General features: G+C 36.7%; 2 protein-coding genes across 4 annotated transcripts in view; one reads left to right on the top strand and one right to left on the bottom strand.

Annotated features, from left to right (window-relative positions):
* RNF123 (ring finger protein 123) overlaps positions 1 to 20,417 on the top strand; it is a 116,471-nt gene that overhangs the window by 69,497 nt on the left and 26,557 nt on the right. The gene's annotated exons all lie outside the window — the stretch shown is intronic.
* Positions 12,542 to 19,772, bottom strand: AMIGO3 (adhesion molecule with Ig like domain 3). The gene is made up of 3 exons (XM_039334035.1): positions 18,787 to 19,772; positions 15,925 to 18,452; positions 12,542 to 14,622 (listed from the first exon to the last, which is right to left on the bottom strand). The coding sequence occupies exon 2, from the start codon at positions 18,127 to 18,129 to the stop codon at positions 16,606 to 16,608; it is 1,524 nt and encodes a 507-aa protein (XP_039189969.1). The 5' UTR covers positions 18,130 to 18,452; positions 18,787 to 19,772; the 3' UTR covers positions 12,542 to 14,622; positions 15,925 to 16,605.

The raw sequence follows: 20,417 nt of genomic DNA on the forward strand, positions 1-20,417 counted from the left end.
CAGTTGTGAACAGAAATGGTTTCCAAATCAGAAAAATAATTTGTTTCATTTCATTCTGCTTTAGTTTGACCCAACCTTGAATATTATATCCTATTTGGACACTGTTGTTGTAAGAAGAATTCAGATTTTATAAATCTCTTTTCATACAATTATTTCTAGTCCGCTATCACCCTCATTGTTCTTCTCAGAGCCTTTTTATTTTTTTCTGAATTTTTCTTATAGCAACAGTGCCCAGAACAAGACACGATATTCAAGGTTGGGTCTTAAATAAGAGAACTGGGGAGGGACTGTCAGGAACTGATAAGTTGTTTGGATGTTCCTTAAGAAACAGTAGGAAATATATTACTGGTATACAAAAATCCTGCTAATATTGCCAATTCTACTGTATCAAATCTTTTTCTGACTTCCTGATTTGGAAGTCTTCTTGTTTATTTTAGTAACATAACTCAGTGGAATGTGGGGAGATTTGGATCAACAAACGGATTTAACATTTAAGTAGTGTTTATTGTTCAATTTAAAGGAATAAGCTGAAGTTAGCATTTCTCTCTATTGAAGTATATTACAAGCTTTGTATCTTTTACCTTATAGGGATTCCTCAAACTTGACTGTTCAGCATTTGTTAAGATCACATTTGTACACTGAGTTACAGAGAGTCCTTGCTTAATGACCATTTGTTCAGCAACCATTTCAATTTACAGTGGTGCTGAATGAATGGTAGTTACGATCGGTCCTCAAAGTTATGACTGATGCAGTGCCCTAGTAATCACGTGATTAAAATTTGAGTGTTTTAGGCATCCTGTCCGCATCTAGGACCACAGAATATGCTTCAAGTTTCCCCCACTCACCTATTTTCCCCCTATCTCCGCTCTTTTACTGCTCTGCACTCTGCCACCATTGCCAGTTCCTGCCATCCCCTGCCAACATTTGCTGTTTTGTTTCTCTCACTTCTGACCAAGAGTGTGTAGTTGAGGCAGCTGCTGGCCCTTCGCAACCTCTCATGATGTGTGTAGGCCTTAAGAGCCAGCAGCTCTCTTGGCAAGTGTGCAGGGGAAGATAGAGGCGTGTTGGAGGAGCTAAAGTGGAGGCAAATGCAGTAGGTCATGACAATCTCATCTGTTGAAGGGCACTTTGCGGGCCTGTCAGGGAAGGAGACAATGGGATGGGATCAGCAATTTGTGCAAAGCAGGAGAAATGTGAGGTCTTCACTTAAAACAATGGTATGATCCTCATTTTCATATCCATCTTATGGATTTCTACTGGCATTTGGATGATGCTGGACTAAATAAATAAAATATTGGCCCCAACTTGAAAGGCTATTTTTGAACTTGTCCCTATTGTTCGCTTTGAGAAGAACCTTTGAAGATTGGTGTTGTGCCTTTACTTGGCAACTTCTCCCCAACATGACAACAATAAAACATGGAATTATTCCTGCTGCATGCCTGCAAAAAGATTCCAGGGAGCCTAAGTCTTCCATTGAGAGCCCCATGCAGTCAGAGCTGATGATAGGAAGAGTGACTGACTGTTGGCTTTCATGGGAATTGTTAGGAATGTTAGGAGTTTCCAGTTTGGGCTATGGAGCTGGCAGCCATAGATTAGAAATGGCAGTTTCTCCACAAGACGTAGTGTCTGATTCCCATAGACAATAGCAATCTGATTTAGATCCCTGTGTGAAGCATAATTATTTCCTCTTGTGAAGCGGTACCAAAAAGTGGACTATCAAGTTTTATTCCATAAAAATACATTTACACACCATCTACTCGTAAAGTGGGGGGAAGAGACAAGGATGGGAATTACTCTGCTTTTTTTTCTCTTAGTAAAACTGTAAGTGATGCTATGCTGACCCATTAATATAATGTGCATGCAATTTCGAAACTCCAGTCTTGGCAGCGATTTGAATTTTTGATTGCTGTTTTGTTTTCTGAGAGTGGCCATGGTGCATTCCTAAGGGAATGCCATTAGACTTTCAGTTCATATTAAAAAATGGATTTTTTATTGATGTAGTTCTAGTTAAAAAATGGAAGTATTTTTTTAAAATAAATCCCTGGAACTCCAGAGGTTTGTCTCAAGTACAGCTATTGGCATTAAGACTGCTAGGAATATGGATGCAAAACTATTGAGCTTATTGATGCCAATAGGACTGGGGCTGAAGCAGATGGAGCAGCCTCCAGCTGAAGGATTTTGAGCAATAACGTTCCACTTCATGCCATTCACCCATTTTCTAGATTTTGTTTTGTTCTCACTTACTGTTTATTGAACAGTAAGTTTATGCTAAAGGGGGGAAATGAAATGAATTATAAAATTTCATGAAAGATAATGTTTTTATTTGTCTTGTGTTTAATAGTATTTAAAGGTTTGAGAGTACATAATACTATAGTATACCGTATAGACTTAGTCCTACAACAGAGCAAATTTGTACATTCATATTGGGGTTAATTTAGGGAACTGTACCCTCCTGTGGTATAAGAAAGTGTAAATTAGGGAAGAGCAGACTTCATTTTTTGCTGAACTCCCAACTTCTGTCATCCAGGCTTTGGTGCAACTTACTTGTACAATTAAAGAACTCCGAGCCCAGGAAATTATTTTGAGATCAGAATGGAACTAAGGTCATTGTTTGTCCAGACAGAGCTCCCTTTGCTGGTACTAGTCCACCTCCCCACAACAGATGTGCTCAGAATGGCAATACAGGTAGTCCTCAACTTACAACCATAATTGAGCCCCAAAATTCTATTGCTAAGTGAGACATTGGTTAAGAGAGTTTTGCCCCATTTTGTGACCTTTCCTGCCACAGTTGCTAAGTGAATCGTTGCGGTTGTTGAATTAGCAACATGGTTGTTCAGTGAATCTGGCTTCCCCGTTGCCTTTGCTTGTCGGAAGGTTGCAAAAGGAAATCGCATGACCCTGAGACACTGCAACCGTCATAAATATGAGTCAGTTGCCAAGTGGCTGAATTTTAATCACGTGATCATGGGGGTGCTGCAAAGGTCATAGGTGTGAAAAACAGTCATAAGCTGTTTTTTTTTCAGAGAGGTTGTAACTTCAAACGGTCACTAAATGAACTGTTGTAAGTCGAGGATTACCTATATTTTCTTGTTGCTACTATTGAACCTTGGAAATAATAAATCCTTGTGTGGGTAGAAGTTCTTTAAAGTTAAATAATGAATTATTGGGGGGGGTGAGCAACAATACACTAAATTACATAAATGTTTGCTGCTGAGAGCAAAACAGACTTTAATGAAGCCTTTCAGTTAGTTCTTACAACTCAGAGCTGAAGTATTGGAAATTATGTCAGGCCATTTCTTTCCACCTACTTCACTGAATCAGTGCGGCATATCAGTGCTTGTACCTAGAATACAAACTGATGAAGAGCAAACTTAGTCCCATTATTAAAAAAATGAAGACAAAATACCTGGGAATCTACTGTCTACTTAATTTAATATCTCTGTTGGGCAAGGTACAAAAATAGACTGTCAAGCAACATGACACAGACACTTAGAAAAGAATACTGCTATTACCAAAGCAGTGTGAGTTTGACAAGAACAAATTGTATCAAGCTAACTTTATCTCTTTTAATGGCATTGGGACTGGCTTGGTAGACCAAGCAGTCAAGGGACTGTGGATAATAAGTACCTTGAACTCAGTGAAGTGTTTAACAAGGTCTGTGGGGAAGATGAAAAAATGTGACTGCACAGTACTATAATCTGCTGGGCTTGCAGTTAGTAAAACAGTTGCACTTCAAAGGCACTTGCATTGTCCAAGAGATAAATTTTAAGTTGAGGCTCTGTGCTCAGCCCAATATTGTTTAGCGTTTGTATAAATAAGTTAGAGAATGAAATAAAATGGATGGTTATCAGGCTTGCCACTGATGTTAAGTTAGGGATGGGCAAGTACGGTACCTTGGAAGACAATATCTGTATTCAGAATGACTTAGCAAGCTTGAATTTTGGGATACATCCAATAGAATAATGATCATTTATGAGCTGTATGAAGGCCTGCATCTGTATAGGAAAAATGTGTGTGTGAAGAATCTAGACATACTAATGAAGTACCATCTGAACATGAGCAAATATGATGCAGTGACTATAAAGATCAATGTACTCTTGAACTGCATTAACACTTTAACAGAATCGTTTTTTTTATGACAAGTAGTATTAACAGTTCCACTGTGTTCTGTGCTGGCTGCGCTGCACTTGGGTGGTGCTCCATCCAGTTTTGCACTCTGTGCTTTCAAAGGACACAGATAAGCTGGAGTAGGTTCAGAGAATATCTATCAGGATAAAAAATACAGTGGTACCTCGGTAGTCGACTGCTTTGAAACTCGTCGAATTTGGTACTTGATGCATTTTGATGCGAACATTTTGTCCCAATACTTGTTTGTTTGGTACTCAATGTGCAAACCAGAACTTGTCAGTGTCAGTTGCTTCATGACTAATACATTATTCCTTATGAGAAAAATTTGGTACTCGTCATTTTTGGTACTTGTTGCGCCTCCTGGAACCAACTAATGACAAGTACTAAAGTACTACTATATCTGGACATCAAGCTCTACGAGGAACATTTAAAGGAGCTAGGCATGTTTAAGTTGCATAAGAGAAGACTAAGGAGGTATGGTATTGGTTTATATCTAAAAATGGCCATATGCAAGAGTCAGTGTTTTTGTTCTCCACTAAAATTGAAAGCAGGACAAGATCATCAGGCTGAAATAAAAAGAATCAGATTAATCGTTAGAAGAAATTTAATGTTTGTAAGTTTGTGAGCATTGATACACATTATAAGTTTCTTTACAGCTCACTGTTTACTGATATTTATTAGTCATACCATATATTTGTATAAACAGGTAGAGAATTCTTGCCACTGAAATGTACTAGGATTTACATATACTGTAAGTCTGACCTGAGATTCTTTGTGTTTATTCCCTCTTCAGAAAATACACTAGCACACACTTGAGATTGGGTGGTTTTGGAATAACAGTTGATGGAATATGGCCTTGGACTCACTTATATATTTTTTTCTTTCTATCTCTGCTTTTGACTATCTTGTATGAGGAAAAAGAAACGTTGATGTATGTTTTGGGTAAGAGTAAAAAAAAAGGTGAATGGGATAAAACATGTTTTTTAAATACTTGTTATGAAAAGAGTTTTTTTTAAAAAAATAATTCTGAAAGTTGTTCCAAAATACATTATTTTGAAATGCTATGTTATCTGCCACATGACGAACGTTTGCTACTTTTCTTAAGAACCAGATCTTATAGCACTTTTAGGAAAAATGCATACTGGAAAGTTAAAAAAAATTAGGTCAGGGATGAACATATTTTTTTTAAAAAAAATTCTTTTCTAGATTAATTGTTCATTGGAGGCACATTGTATGTAGGTGGAAAAATGATGAGAAATTATGATAATGATGGTGCTGGTGGTGGTAAGGAAAAGCATTATATAGTGATACTTACTGTGAAGCTTGGTAGTACAATGAGAATAATGGAGTATCAGAAGATTATTGCAAGGGCTACATGAAGCTAGTTGGTTGTCTATCATTGCCCTAACCACAGCTATAATTGGATGCTACCTATAATTGTAGATTTTTTGTAACTTTTCCAGCATATGTTCTGGATTTATTACTAAAAATGTTTTTGATATCAAACAATTGAAATTTTGTTTTATTTTTGCTTTGGGATTGCACATTCTATATGCTCTTATTCCTTTCCTTCTGGCCTTAGTTTGGGAATGTCCTCGTTTGAGGGCTTGATGCCAGCAAATAACCAGCATAGCCAAGCAACAGTCATGAGTTGTATTATAGAGGCAACAGCAAGTCAGGCTAAAGGGCAGAGGTAGCATCTGTAGACAGTCCAAAAATCAATAGCAAACCAGTGCAGAACCATACCAAAAATACCAAATTGTGCACAAGAGACATATTTTAGAGGTTTAAGATTAGGCATTGGGCAACCAGAATATAGTAGCAATTCAGCATGGCTAATGCAGATATGGCTTCAGTATTAGTTGGCTCTCAATTGAAAGTTTTTTCCTCCCGTGCCTCCAGAGCCTCCACCAAAAGCAGTTCATCGAGAAATTGGATAAAAGTGGGCTTTGGGGGAAAGGTAATGACACACAAACATGTTACCCAGTCACAACAGAACACCCAGGTGACCATGAGTTTGTCTTGCCTTAGGCATAAAGCCAGCTGGCTGACGTTTGGGCAGTCACTCACTCTCAGCCCTAGGAAGTAGTCAATGGCAAATCACTTTTGAAATCTGGCCAAGAAAACCGCAGTTGTCAGGAGTGAACACTGATTCAAAGGCACATACAACAAAACCCTTTCCCTGCTGTCAAGAATCTTCAGTAGAGCAGAGCTGTTGAGAAACCATTGAGTTGTAGTCAGACTTATTCCCACAGCCTCCAGAACAGGAGCTCTTGATCCTTCTTTCTACTGGAGTATAACATTTGACAAAGTGTGTGAGGAATATAGAACATTATCCACCCATCTGAGGTTAGATTAGTCTGCACCCTGTTGGCCTTTCATAAGATTTTGAAAACATGGCTGTATTCCTGGGCATTGGGCTCAGAATGTCAGTGCCTATGAGGGCTATTTATTGTTTATCTCGGCTGCCAGCAATATGTGTGTTGTTATTTTTAGTTATTATTAGCTATCCAGGGTCAAATTGTTGAGATGGACAGTTATACAAATTAAACTGCATTAAATAAACAAATAAGCAGGCCTCAGGCCAATCAAAGTTGTACATTTTTTATTTAAAGATCAAGAGTTTTAAAGCATTAGGTTAATGCTATAATTTGTAAATAACTAGTTCATATCTAATTCAGATAAATGTCCTTATTAATCTGTGAATTTGATCACTTTCCAATAATTTCTATACTGAACTAATTCTGCAACAATCAACCATATGAGATAAGATTATTTTTAAATCTGAATGTTTTTATGAATAAATATGCGGAAGTAGGAAAAGATGATTAATTTTTAACATATATTTATTACTATTATTTTGACAGACAACTGAGTTGTGAAACTAACACCATAAATACTGCTCTGACTGCTGCTGTTCTCAAGTTCATATTGTCTTTGACTGAACCCTGCACATATCGATTATTTAGACTTATTAGAAATCTTATCTCATTGTCCTGATATAGTCCTTTGACCACAGTTGTTAGCCCATAGCATTACAGTAGAGTAAAACAAATGATCTGCATATATTTCATATGAAATATTGGGCTTCTGCATATGAATCAGAACCTCTGGACAAATTTCATAGGCAGTGGAAAGGTTTGGGCTGAGATATAGACAATGTTTAATGAGATACATCATTGAGATTTCATGGGCTTATTGCAAGTTATTGGCCAAATATCATGCAAATAGTGCAAAAACTATTGAAATTGATTTTATCATATAGATGACAGGGGATATATTTGATTATCTATTCTGCACAATCTGTTTTTAGAAAAGTGGCCAAGCATCAGATAATATTAAATTACTAATTAATATTCTGGATATACATTCAGAAAAATTGAAATGCACGTTCGTGTTTTTTTTTAATGCAGAAGATGCCTTTTATATGGTGATGTGAGTGCTTTGATATAGGTCAGTAAAAGACTCTTCATAAAAGATTCTGGAACTGTATTAATATATAGGATACAGTAATAGAATCTTGAAAGCTAATCTATGTTTCCCCTCTCCTCCCTCTTAAATCCAGGACTTAAGGGGTAGTCAACTTGACTCTCTAAATGACTTCATTTCCTGAGCTTAATGCATGTTTCTCTAATTGTTGCCATGTAGTTTTCTTTCAAGGTCATTTTCTGTAGGTAAAATGGAAATTTTGGAAATATGTCTTGTCTTTATATTGATTCTCTCTTTTTTAAAATTAATTGGGCCAAGATAATAGTATTAACTCCTTTTGCTAGATTATTATAAGTGGAACAATATTTTACCTATCAACATGTCTTCTGGAATCATCAAGGAGTCCTTTTATGTTTTTTAATTTGATATTGATACCATTGGCCTGCTTTAATATAAATGGAAAACAGGTGGAGCATACCAGTAGGAATAGATGAATGCAGGCTATTGTTATATGCTGATGTCATTGATATTTATTCATTTATTACAGTGGTTCTCAACCTTTCTAATGCTGCGACCCCATAATACAGTTCCCCATGTTGTGGTGACCCCCAACCACTTATACATCACCGGGTGCCAGGGGCGTGGCCAAAGAAAAGGGGGAAAAAATGGCGGACAGCTTTGTTTGGCGACCCCCGTGAAATGGTCATTCGACCCTAAATGGGGTCCCGATCCACAGGTTGAGAACCACTGATTTATTAATTTATTAAAGTTATAAGCTGCCCATCTCACTTAAATGACATATTTATTTTATCAAAAGTAATGTTTTTGTGCAAAAGTAATCATCAAGTTATTCAATTAATCAAAGTCTTTTATACTTAAGATTCTATGTTTCTGTAGACACTCATAGTATTTGGAAGTTTTTTTAAATAATTTTATTAAAATTTACACTTAACAAAGATTAAAAAAACTAATAGAAACTAATAAAAAAGAAAAGAAAAAAATGAATGAAGTGTACTATATATAGTAAGAGAAATAAAATTATATATAAAAAGAGGTCTTTCCCCTTCATCATGACTAGTACAATTTCAGTAATTTATCACCTTCTTCCATACTACAGCAAAAGCTCTCTTTGCATATATCATCTTTATCTATAACCCAATTTTTAAAACTTCATTATTTAATCCTAATCAGCAAAAGTCCATTAAGAATAACAACATATATAGTTTAACCTTAATAAGGTAAACTAACTATAATATTACTTTTAATGTAGTCAATATTACTTTGTCTAAAAATAAAACAAAAGATCTCTTCTTCCTTTTATTTGTCTCTTGTCTATAAACAAATCTTTAAAGTTTCATCATTTGGTCCTGATTGGCAAAAATCCATAAGAGTTATCAGAAATAATAGCATATATGTTTTAACCTTGATTAGATAAAACGACTTTATATTCCTTTGCTTTTATAGTTTTGATCTTAAATCTCCTGTGGTTTTTTTTTTTCCTGGTCATCAGTATTTTCCCATGGGAAAAGCTTTATATTTTTTAAAAATAAAATTTCAAACAACAGTATTTTCCCACAGGAAGGATTCTTGTAACTAGTTTCAAAATCTTATTTTAAATCCATCTTGTACCTTAGTTCATTTATAACTTTCCAAAATCAATGTTCTAATTATCCTTTTTCTGTTTATTTCAAAATAATTTCAGTTCTTAAACTTGCATAAAACTTCTTTAACAATGATTAAAGGGGACTCACCTGAAATTTGTTGTTCTGAAGTTTCTTAATATACAAACAGCAGTTAATAAGTAACTTCCAACAGGGCCAAGAAAGGAAGTATTTTAACCCAGTATCCTTTTGAAGGGTACTGTATTGCAGCTTGGCAAATGGGGATCCCTCAGCTTCCAGAGCACGAAATCTGCAGGAGACTATTGTCCAAGTCATTTCCTTTTCCAGAGAGGAATTCTGAGAAACCAGTCCATTCACCACCACAGTTATTGGCTCCATTGCCATTGCTTCCCCAGCAGTATAGTAGTGGGATTTTTTTTTAATTGTTTGTATTCTTTGAAATATCTGGGAATAGTTATTTAAAAGATACTTTCACGTGGATGTAAGTGTATTACCTTTTAAATTTTCAGATAAACAGAAATAGATGGTTAAAATCCTGAATGTATAAGGAAAGATAGATAGATAGTTATAAAAATGCATATATGCTAATATCTTATTTTAAGAATTGATACTAATTTTTTTATGAGCAGAACAAACTTTCTTTATCTAAATAACAGCTGTCATGTGATAATTGAGATTTTAATTTTCCTGACCTCCAGTTTTATCGTTGGATGCAAATTTTTACTTCAATTTATCTGTGAAATGAATGTCATGAGTTAAAAAAAATCACAATAAACCTATAAATCAGATCAGAGTAAGAAAGCCACTTTTATTAGAACAGCTGTACTAACAGAATCTTGCAGGCCTGAATGTACTTCCTTTTTTTATCTTCATGAGAATTGGGGAGGGGGCTATCTGAGGCATTTTCATAAACCACTTTCTTGGCCCAGGCTCACGTCTCATTTATCTGATTGTCGCCTTGGTAGCAGATCTTCCCTCTGACCATCAGTTTCATAAGTTATGGGTAGGTCAGAATAACAATAACAGAGTTAGAAGGGACCTTGGAGGTGTTCTAGTCCAACCCCATACTCAAGCAGGAAACCCTATACTATTTCATACCAATGGTTGTCCAATCTTATTTATTTATTTACTTGAATTCATGGACAATATTTAACATTAGCTTATCGGTCCGTTTTTAAAAAATAATTTATGCAAGAGAAATTTGGATTGTCTAAAATTGTGAAAACAGCAGTATATTTTATTAAAACACCTCTTGATTTCAGAGTTTGGTTCTGATATATTATTAATCATGATTAAAGCTCCTGAGCATCTGTTGGCGTTGAGATGTATCTTTATTTATTCCAAATCTGCAGTATTTTTACGAACAATTAAATAGCATTATCAAAGTGGACATTAACTAGTTGCAAGAACTGTTACATAATTGGAATGTCCAATGTTAAGAAATTAATAGCTAAAAAATCTTAAAATGTATTTAATGAAATAAAAAATAAAATTAATTCAGGAAAAATGGTTATTTTCATGTTTTTTGCTCTGCTGAGAGAATGTATTTTAAAAGTTTTAATTTTTGTCCAATTACATCTGAAATGTTGGCTGATGATGAGACAGATATGAATATGAAATAGTCCTGTCCCATTCTTGCCCCATTTTCATTGTTACAAATCCATCAGTTCATTACAGAATCAGTATAGTTTAAAGATGTGAATATACTTCGAATTATATACCCAGACTCTGGAATTTATAACCATAAAGTTATGGATTTCTTGAACATGGGAGGTAACAAAAATACTATTTTTCAATCTGGGAAAGACAACATTACCTCACATTTGCAGTCTTGGATTGCAAGGGTATGTTTGCTTTTTCCTTACAAACTGTCTCTCTGTCAGCATAATGGCAAAGACTGGTCAGTGTGTTAAGGGCCACATTTCTTGCCTGTATTGCTGACTGACCAAGTATCTCAGCTGCTATGTATATTTATTTTGGATGCTTTTATTATTTTTTATTGTTTTAAAATATTTTAGTGTTTTAATTGTAATACGTTTTTTTAATTGTATGACTGCCCAGATTCATTGACTGAGATGAGTGGCCATAGAAATGAATGAATGAATGAATGAATGACATTTTTAACTATGGTCAGGGTTTAATAATGCATTTAAAAATTAGGTACTCTGTGTCTGTGTGTGTGTGTGTGTATATATATATATATATATATATATATATATATATATATATATATATATATATATATATATATATATATATATATATATATAAAATTTGCTTCTCTGATCATGTTTTCCTTTCTATCTATCTATATCTATCTGTCTGTCTGTCTGTCTATCTATCTATCTCTCTGTCTCTCTGTCTATCTATCTATAAATTGTGTGATAATCACTGGACTCAAGAAGCAGGAATTAAGATAAAAACACAATAAGATATAATTCTGGATCCTAGAAGGAGGGCTTGACCCACTGAGTTTGCATGTGTTTTAAAGAAAACAAAATAAATAGCAGGGGAGAAACTGCAGTGTTTCTTTTTCTCCTAAGAGGCACAATCTCTTTGGGAAAGTTATTTCTTTTTAATAAAAAAATGTAAAATCCTTGCAAGTCCTGAGGAGGGTATTACTTTATTTTTTCAGTTTCAACCCAATAGTCTTTTTCAAAAAATAACTAAGTAATAATACTTTGCAGTTTTAATTTTCCCTGAATATAATAGCAATCCCTAGCTAGCCCACTAAAGTTTGTGTTGCTAAACTTTCTTTTCCAGGGAATGTATCTTTGACTTGGATATAGTCAGTGAATTCTAAGGATAAATTCCTTTTAGTGGTATAATTATTTTCTTGCCATAGCATCTCATGGGCATTAAAATTCAATCATCCATCTCATAAATGAATTCCATCAATTAGCAAACACTTTGAAATAACTGACAGCAAAACTGTGTCATATCAATAGTGAGAATTAAGTGTAAGCATGAAATTAAAGTTGTTTGGAGAGTTAAGAATTGAATAAAATATAGTCTGTTGTGATTAGCTGGCCCAGGCCTGATATTTTAATGCTTACTATATAGTCTAAAAATCACAATGAACTTTGACAATGCTTTGTTCTCAAAGCTAGATTAGGCAGGTAACTCAAAGCTAGATAAAATCAAGCATTGTGGCTGTATAGGTTCAGTAACACATGGCTGAAATAGAAATTGGACAAATCTTCTGCATAATCCTGCACTTTGCCAAGAGTTTGAATAATTACACGAGCTAGGCAGAACATCATATATTTGCAAAAGGACATGAAGATCTCGCTTTTCTGGCAGGTACTAGATGTGATGTTAATGGAGGATGTGTGGGATGTTCAATAAGGTGTTACTGCCAGTCAACTTCATTCTTTTTATTGATTTCGTTATGCATTGTTATCACCAAGAAAGTCCCATTGTAGGTAGGCTGACTGTATATATTTGTTAAATAAATAAAGTAGATATAAAATTGAAAGCCCCTTCTGGGAATATTTAATATATCTAGAGTACAATTGGAACAGGGAAAAAGGAATCTGTGATCCTCCAGATATTACAGATTAACTAGACCAGTGCCTCCAGCTAGCATCACTAATGTTGAGGGATCCTGCAAATTATTGCTCAGCAAGACCTGAAAGCTGATAGGTCTCTCTTTTCCATTATAGAACTATATACATGGAAGAAAGGTAAACAAAATTTCAAGACATCCCCTCTTCCCTGATTACATGTTTTGGAGAGTGATTTCTGTTTTATAATCAGAATGGCATTCATTTTGCAGAAGCAATGTGTGCTTTACTCTCAAAATAAATTCTGAAAATAATTATTTTTTAAGTTTTGGAAACAATTATTTTATTTTGAATAATTTGGCAATGACTCAGGGCCTGCAAAATAATAAATATTTGGAAATGCAATAGAAATTCTGTACTTTAGATCACCTATGCTTCCTGGTTTTTGATCCTTTAGCAAATACATTTTGTTTTTTCATATATAAAGGATGGACATTTTAAGAAATAAATTTCAGCTTCAAATTCCACAATGCACTATAGCCATAAGTACACAGAATAAAATATAAACAAAAATTTTACAACCTTTTATCTTGTTTCTGGTACCCTTGCAGAAGGATCCTTTAATACACACAACCACAGACCTTGGCTATTCTAATTCAAAAAGATCTTGACAATTCTCTGTAGTGCTGCTTAATCAAGAAATGGAGTGTTGTACTTTCTTTCTTGAAAGGAGGACACATGTACCCCATTTCCAGGAGAAGACTATACCAATAAACAGTGTGCTTTATCTGGGAACTTTGATGTCAGCTGCTCAGCTCCCCCCTTTTTGATTAAGGGTTAATATATGTCTACACATATCCAAGTCAGTAATGCCAGCAGTGTACACAGTAAACTATGATGCCAAAATGATGACACATGTGTAATGATGTAATCATATACATGCTGAAAGTATATGTTTGCATCAGAATGCCTGACACAAATTGTGCTATCACAAATGATGACGTGTATGTTATCAATAAAGAGAATACTTGCAGCTTAGGGTTGAAATGAGGGGTCCTTGGTGCTCTCTGAGTTGGTCATTTTCTTGCAGACATGTCATTACTCAAACTAGGTAACATCATCAGAAGACATGATGATAACTCTTTAATTTCATAACATATGGACAGACTTAACCATAGTTTCAACTGGGAAACCATTCAAGCCAAGTCCAAAAATGGTACAGAATTTCTGGAAGCCTTGGCACTCTGACAAATTGGCCATGAATAGATACATAGACATAAACAGCATCTATATACTGTGCAAAAGAGACAATGAACAAGCTAGAAAGGGAACAAAAAGACCAAAATACCTCCCCACGAGCAATCAACATCCTGATGAGCATAGATTGACACTGGGATTAACATCAGACTAACAGTCAAGAAGTAAACAATGCCCCAATCAAGGGACCCCCAAACAAGCAAACAGCCCAACCAAAGAACCACCAAGATCAACCCCAACAGCCCTGACAAGGTGAGCCACTGGAATATAGACTGAGAGCAAATCCCATTCCTTACTACACTGATGATGTTACCTAGTTTGGATAATGAAACATCTACAAAAAAAAAACGAACCTAGCTCAGAGAGCTCCAAGGACCCCTCATATCTGTTATCATTTGCCCCTCTCTTGCTTTCCCTGCAGAAACCCATAGATAGGACCTGGTGTAAGTTTATTGCTTCCCCTTGCAAAGACTTGTGTTGACTGAAAGCAGTTTTGGTGGTGGTTTTCTCTACAGTTCAAGCTTGAATCTTGAAGGCTCTGTTATAAGTGTCCTTAGAAATCACGACATTGAAAAGGCTTTCCTCTAGAGGCTTTAGACAGTCCAAGTTCAGGTACTTTCCAGGCATAAATTGTTATTAATGCAGATTTCCGTAGCCAGGAATATACATAAGATTCACTACTGGATTTAAAAAAAAAAGATAGAAAAACATAATTAAGGATTTTGATTAATAAACATTAACAATTTTAAGGCTTTAAAATACAAAACAAATTATAAAAAATATACAATATCATAAGGGAGGAATTAGAAACGAAGTCTGAGGTTTAGACTTGTTCTCCTGAAAAATAACAGCTGATTTAAATTTGGAAGTAATGTCTATGTCAGGGGTAGGAATTCTGGCTCAGGAATTCTGGGAGTTGAAGTTCACGAGTCATAAAAGAGCCAAGGTTGCCTACCCCTGGTCTATGTCAACAAAAATGCTTGCTGACCACTTTTGGAATGGGATTTGAGGCATTAACTCCCCTGATTTTTCTAATAACTGTCTCAAAATAAACTAGTTGCTGGCCAGAAGATACCTTCAAATTTATACTGACTTTAGAAGAATTCACTGGTTGTTTTAATCTGTGATTTATATTTTTTTTTAGATAATCAAGATCAGATTGTGCACAGAGTTTTACTTTGTCAGATGACCAGCTAATATATATAAAGCCAGCTATGTCCCACAATGTAACGATATAAAGACACTTTCAAATGCAAATGTTTATTTTTAAAAACACTTTCATTTAAATGCAACTTGAGAGGACTTTTAGTCTGCCATCCTTTTCTTATTATGGATTACAAATACTACCAAAATAGTACTTTCTCAAGCATACCTGCCTTTCTGAAGGAGAAATAAGCTGGAAGGTTTGTTCATTCAAGTCTTGCATTACATGATAAGCTTGAGCGTGGCACAGATGGGTCCTAGGTATTATTCTAAGATCAAATGCATCTTTTATGACTGTTCAATGGCAACAGATGAATGAAAAGGACATTCTACTTTTGAGTGGCAGTGCAAGATATCTATTCCTTACCTCATGTAAAAATGCATGCATTCGGGGGCAATATTTGTGTCAATTGTAATCTCAATTGTACACAAAAGAAAATAAAGAACATCAGCACTTTCTCTAAAATAGTGCCCTTTTTAACTTTGAGTATAATTCTCTTGTATCTCTAATTCCAAGGAGAATGCTTGCCCTTTAAGTGTAAATGAAATATTATTTTCAGGGATGGATTTTTGTTTGCCACTGAAATGATTAAAAAACATATATCCAAACTGTTTATCATAGCCTTGATACTCCTGGTTGCATTAATAAACAGATTACTAATTAAAAGAGACATTTAGAACATGGAACTTTTAAATCTCAGCCAGCATATTTAGCTCCAGTGAAATAAAGCTATTTATTAAAATAGTCTAGGGCTAGGCATGCAATCAATTCTACTTACTGGGCTAACTGCACATATCCAAGTATGGTCATCTGGGGCAGTGCTTGTTTCTTTTCTAAAAGGAAGGTTGCTTCGGCTTGTTTTTATGCTAACTTCTTTTAAGCAGTGCAGATGGTAGAAAGAGTGGATTCAAGAATTTATTTTCACAAATGTTTGAGGTTTGAAGCAGTGTCTAGTTAGAGCAGTTTCGGAGCAAGTAAGAAAGGGTCTCTATGTGGCTATATGAGGCACTTGGTCTTCTGCAAAGATGAAAACAGCCTTGTTATATAGTAAAAACTTTGTTCTCTAAAAGTCAAAGCCACAACACAAGTTTATATTCCACAGCAGTTTTCTAATGGGAGAAGATAACCTTCTAGAACATTGTATTATCTTGAGAATGAAGCATGCGGCAATCATCTGGGATGTGCAGAGAACAATTATTCCTTTCCTTGCTTAAAAGGAGCTGCTTTTCATTTCCATGCCTAAGAGAGCTGGAGCAATTGGATGGGAATTAGTGGGGGGAGATAATGTAAGAAGTAAGATTCAGCATCCTCCATCCAAGAAACATTTTTAAAAATATAGATTGTGGTGAGGAAATCCTTCATGAATATATCTTGTCTTCTCACTTCCTCCCAGAATGGAAACAGGATTTTGTTTTCCATTCCAGCCATCCACTAAGAAAGGCTTTCTGCAGTTGGTTTGCTATGCATCTGCTGGTGACATGACGGGATTAGAAAAAGCTGTATTGATTGATTCTGAGTCCAGTTTAAGTCTTAGGAGCTTGGGGGGGTTCACATCAAAGTCTTCAGTGACAGCCAGCTTGACCTTGCCATTGTGATTCTCCTTGATAGGCTCTAGAAAAACAACATGCTTGTTTGCACTGATCTTGCGATTTGTTACATCTGTGACCGATGGAGTGGTACTAAGAATAGATGATTGGGCACTGCAGTCTTGAGGAGGACTTGTAGGCTTCCTGCAGCACTTAGAGCAACAACATGGTGTAAGGTACAGGTACATCAGCACTAATACCAAGCTTACAATACACCCTAGAAGGGTTGTGAGGCTAGTACTGAAAGATTCCACTAATTTGGAGTTGTGGACTGTCACGTTAACTTCGTATGTTTCATTGATCTTTTGGAGATCACTGATTGCTATGCACTCATAAACGCCTGAGAATGAACGGTTGACATTTATGATCTTTAAGCTTCCATTTTTTAAAGGCTGATGTGTCTGATCACTGTGCTCGGGATACATGAATAATTCATGGCGTGGGGAGATCCACCTGTAAGTGGTGGTATTGTCTTCAGGGAGGCTTGTGTTGCAGTCTATTACCAAGGATTCTCCCACTCTGCACAGCACTTCTGGAATGTCAAATTTTCTTTGGTTCCAAGAACAAATTTGAAAATATTTATTGTAATTGAAAGTCTTAATTAAGGAGAGCATATTGGGATAGGCTTTACAAGTGTGCTCCTCTATGAAATCCTGCACAGAACTGAAACCGCGATGTTTCCATTCCTGGAGCATCTCCTGGAGAGAGCAGTCACAATTCACAGGGTTGTTGTGAAAATATAAGCCATTTTTAATATACGTAGGCAAACTTGCTATTACTTGAATAGGAATGCTGCTTAGGTTGTTGGCAGAAAGATCAAGCGTCCTTAGATAAGGATGTTGAAGTGTTTGAATAGACTCAAATGGAAATTTTGTTAGCCTATTCCAACTTAGATAGATCTTTTGCAAATTGATTAATGTCATGAAAGCTTTTTCATCTACTTCCACTATTTTGTTATTGTAAAGGAGAAGCTCTTTCAAGTTCACAAGGTCTTCAAAGTAGTATTTTTCCACAGTCTGCAGATGGTTGGAGGACATATCCAGGTACAGAAGGTAAGTAGCATTGCGAAACACATGTTGGGTGATGTTTTTTATTTTGTTGTGGCTAATCCTTAAGGTTTCAAGATGTGGTAAAGTAGTCAGGCAATAATCGTGAAGATGAACAATAGCATTGTGGCTGAGATCCAAGGTGATAGTTGTAGGAGGCAGTGGAACAGGGATATGCCGGAGGTTTTTCCTGGTACAACTCAGGAGATCAGCAGTACAGATGCAAACTTCAGGGCATCTTGTGAAAATGGAAGCATTGCTTAAGCTGCTAACTTGAGCACCCAGGTCGAACAGTACCAACAGCTTCCCCAGGAGTTTACAAATAAATAGAGTTAATGTCAGCACACTCATTATGAAATGATGGAAATCCACTCTTTCCTGCCAGCAAGATCAATCCAGACTGCCAAAATAAAACTCACACTGAGCATGGTCTTTCGTGGAACACGGCGATGTGAACAGTTGAAAGGATTGCTGAAATCAGATGGGCCCCTTTTAGAGATTTAAAAAGTCCTCTAAACTGATTTGTGCACATTGCAGGAAAAAAAAAACACGACGACAGCCAGGTGAAAAAGTCATGCAACTACTGTTCAGCACGCCACGTTAAGGCTTGGTACCAGTTTAGCAAGCCTCTGTGTTCAGTTTTTGCCCCAGATAATTTCAGTGGCACAGTGCATCTGTAAAGGTAAAAATAAATATGCCCTTGAGCCAAATCTCTTTGAATTCTGCTTCAGGATCGTTGAGAATGTTTAAGGATGTGCCTCCAAGCTGTTTCTTTCTCAGATAACTTATCTCTACATCCATTTGAAACTGCAATTTTGATAACTTTATTGCCCAGAAAAGTCAGAGCCATTTCTGCCTGCTGTCCTTGGAGTCAGAGATTCCGTTAGTGAGTCTGCATCCTGTGGTTAGGCGACTCCTGTATAGCTCCATCGTTAATGAGATTCAGGTAGAAGCCTTCCCCTTCCCTTCTGTAATCCCAAATGAAAATGCCAAAAAAGCAGCTCTTACCCCGTTTCCATATTCTCTGGTTTATACTGAGCAGCATCACTCCTTCCTGCTACTTGAATCTCTCAGCCAAGCTCAATCTATGCAAACACTTCCTTCCTTCTGCTATTTACAAGCAGCCCGTGAATACTGACAGGGAAAGCCTAGTGGGCCTAGAAGCAATCTTATTGGCTTGTGTTAAAAGGGAGTGGTGTTAGAAAGGGAGGAGAGAGGAGAACCAGTAATGAAGACCTTTTTTTTTTTTTTTTTTTGAATGGCATGTAGATTCTTTGTTATGCCAGGCCGAGGCAGAGAAATCCTTCTAAGACTGACTAACCAAGAGGCACATAAGAACTGCAGCAACTTCCACCAGTGGTTGCAACTGCAGGAGAAACAAAGAGGGAGAAAGAAGCAGCTTGCAAAAAGAAGGAAGGGTATATTCTGATTAAGCAACTCTTCTGCTTCTCTTTTCAAGCTGCCTCTACAAACTTTCAGTTTAATAGCTGTTGAATCTGGTCTTCATTTTTTGACAACCAAGATTTATTACTTTCTCTATTTCACTGAATGGGATATATGTTTGGCATTATGTTTACAACCCTTTGTGATGTAAGCGCTTGAAAAATTGTAGGGTAGTTAGGAACTTGAATCGGAAGTGAGGTGTTCAATAGGCAATGACACTGAAGTATAAAGATGAAACAATGCCCACTTGTGATCACTGAGGTTAGTAGGTTTTATCAGTGTTTGTCTACTCAGGCATAATCTTGCACTGTCAAATGGAGACAGGCACTATTACACCTTTTTTTAATAATTGAGTAGATTCTAATTCTTTCTCTCCCAAAAGTGCACAAACAAAGCAAAGCGCCCTTTCTTAGCATCAAGGCTTCTGTTTTCATTGTGATACACTGCATTTGAGCCTTTCATTGTTATTGTTGCGTCCTTGGCGGGAAAACAGACACGAGAAGCAGCTGGAGTTCTCAGTTTCTTTTATTCAGCGTTCAGCTTACAGGAAGATGGCTTCAGCCTCGCCCAAACGCCTCGCAGCCTCTTATATAGGCAACTCCCGGGTAAATGGGTTACTTTTCCCGCGCCAGCACCCGCGCATGCGCACGGCGCTGGCGACAGCCTGTCTGGTCCCGGGCAGCTTTGCACCTGCCCGGGACTGCCTGCAAACGCCCGAGCCGTTTGCAAAGGCTCGGGACATAACACCCCTTTCCCCCGGGCTAAAACTACTACCAACATACAACATTTATTTTATATGACATTTTGTTCCCCAGTGCTCCCACTGTTTACTGGCCTTTGCCTTGCCAGCAATGTTATGTAGTCTTCTAGGTACTTGGGAGATTTCTTTGCTCTCTGTGACCTTCTTAGCTGTGGATTACTGGCATAAGTCCCCTGACTGGAGGGAGGCGTGAGCCTGTTCTCTCTATTGTGTCCTGGTGTCTTCCAAGGACTGTGCCCCGATGCCTGGCCTGCTTGCTTGCCCACCGGGCTCGTCAGGCCAGGGCTTCTGTTACTTTGTGACCTGGTTGACCTACCTAGCTGTAGACCCTCAGGCCCCTTGAAGTGATAGCCGCTGCTGGGCGTCTCTGTAGAACCTCCTAGGTCAGTCCAAGACCTGTCAGGAGGCTGTCCATTCCCTGAACCCCATTCTGTGT

The sequence above is a fragment of the Crotalus tigris genome, unplaced genomic scaffold (assembly GCF_016545835.1).
Source record: "Crotalus tigris isolate CLP2741 ecotype Arizona unplaced genomic scaffold, ASM1654583v1 scf7180000017625.6296891, whole genome shotgun sequence".
NCBI lineage: Eukaryota > Metazoa > Chordata > Lepidosauria > Squamata > Viperidae > Crotalus > Crotalus tigris.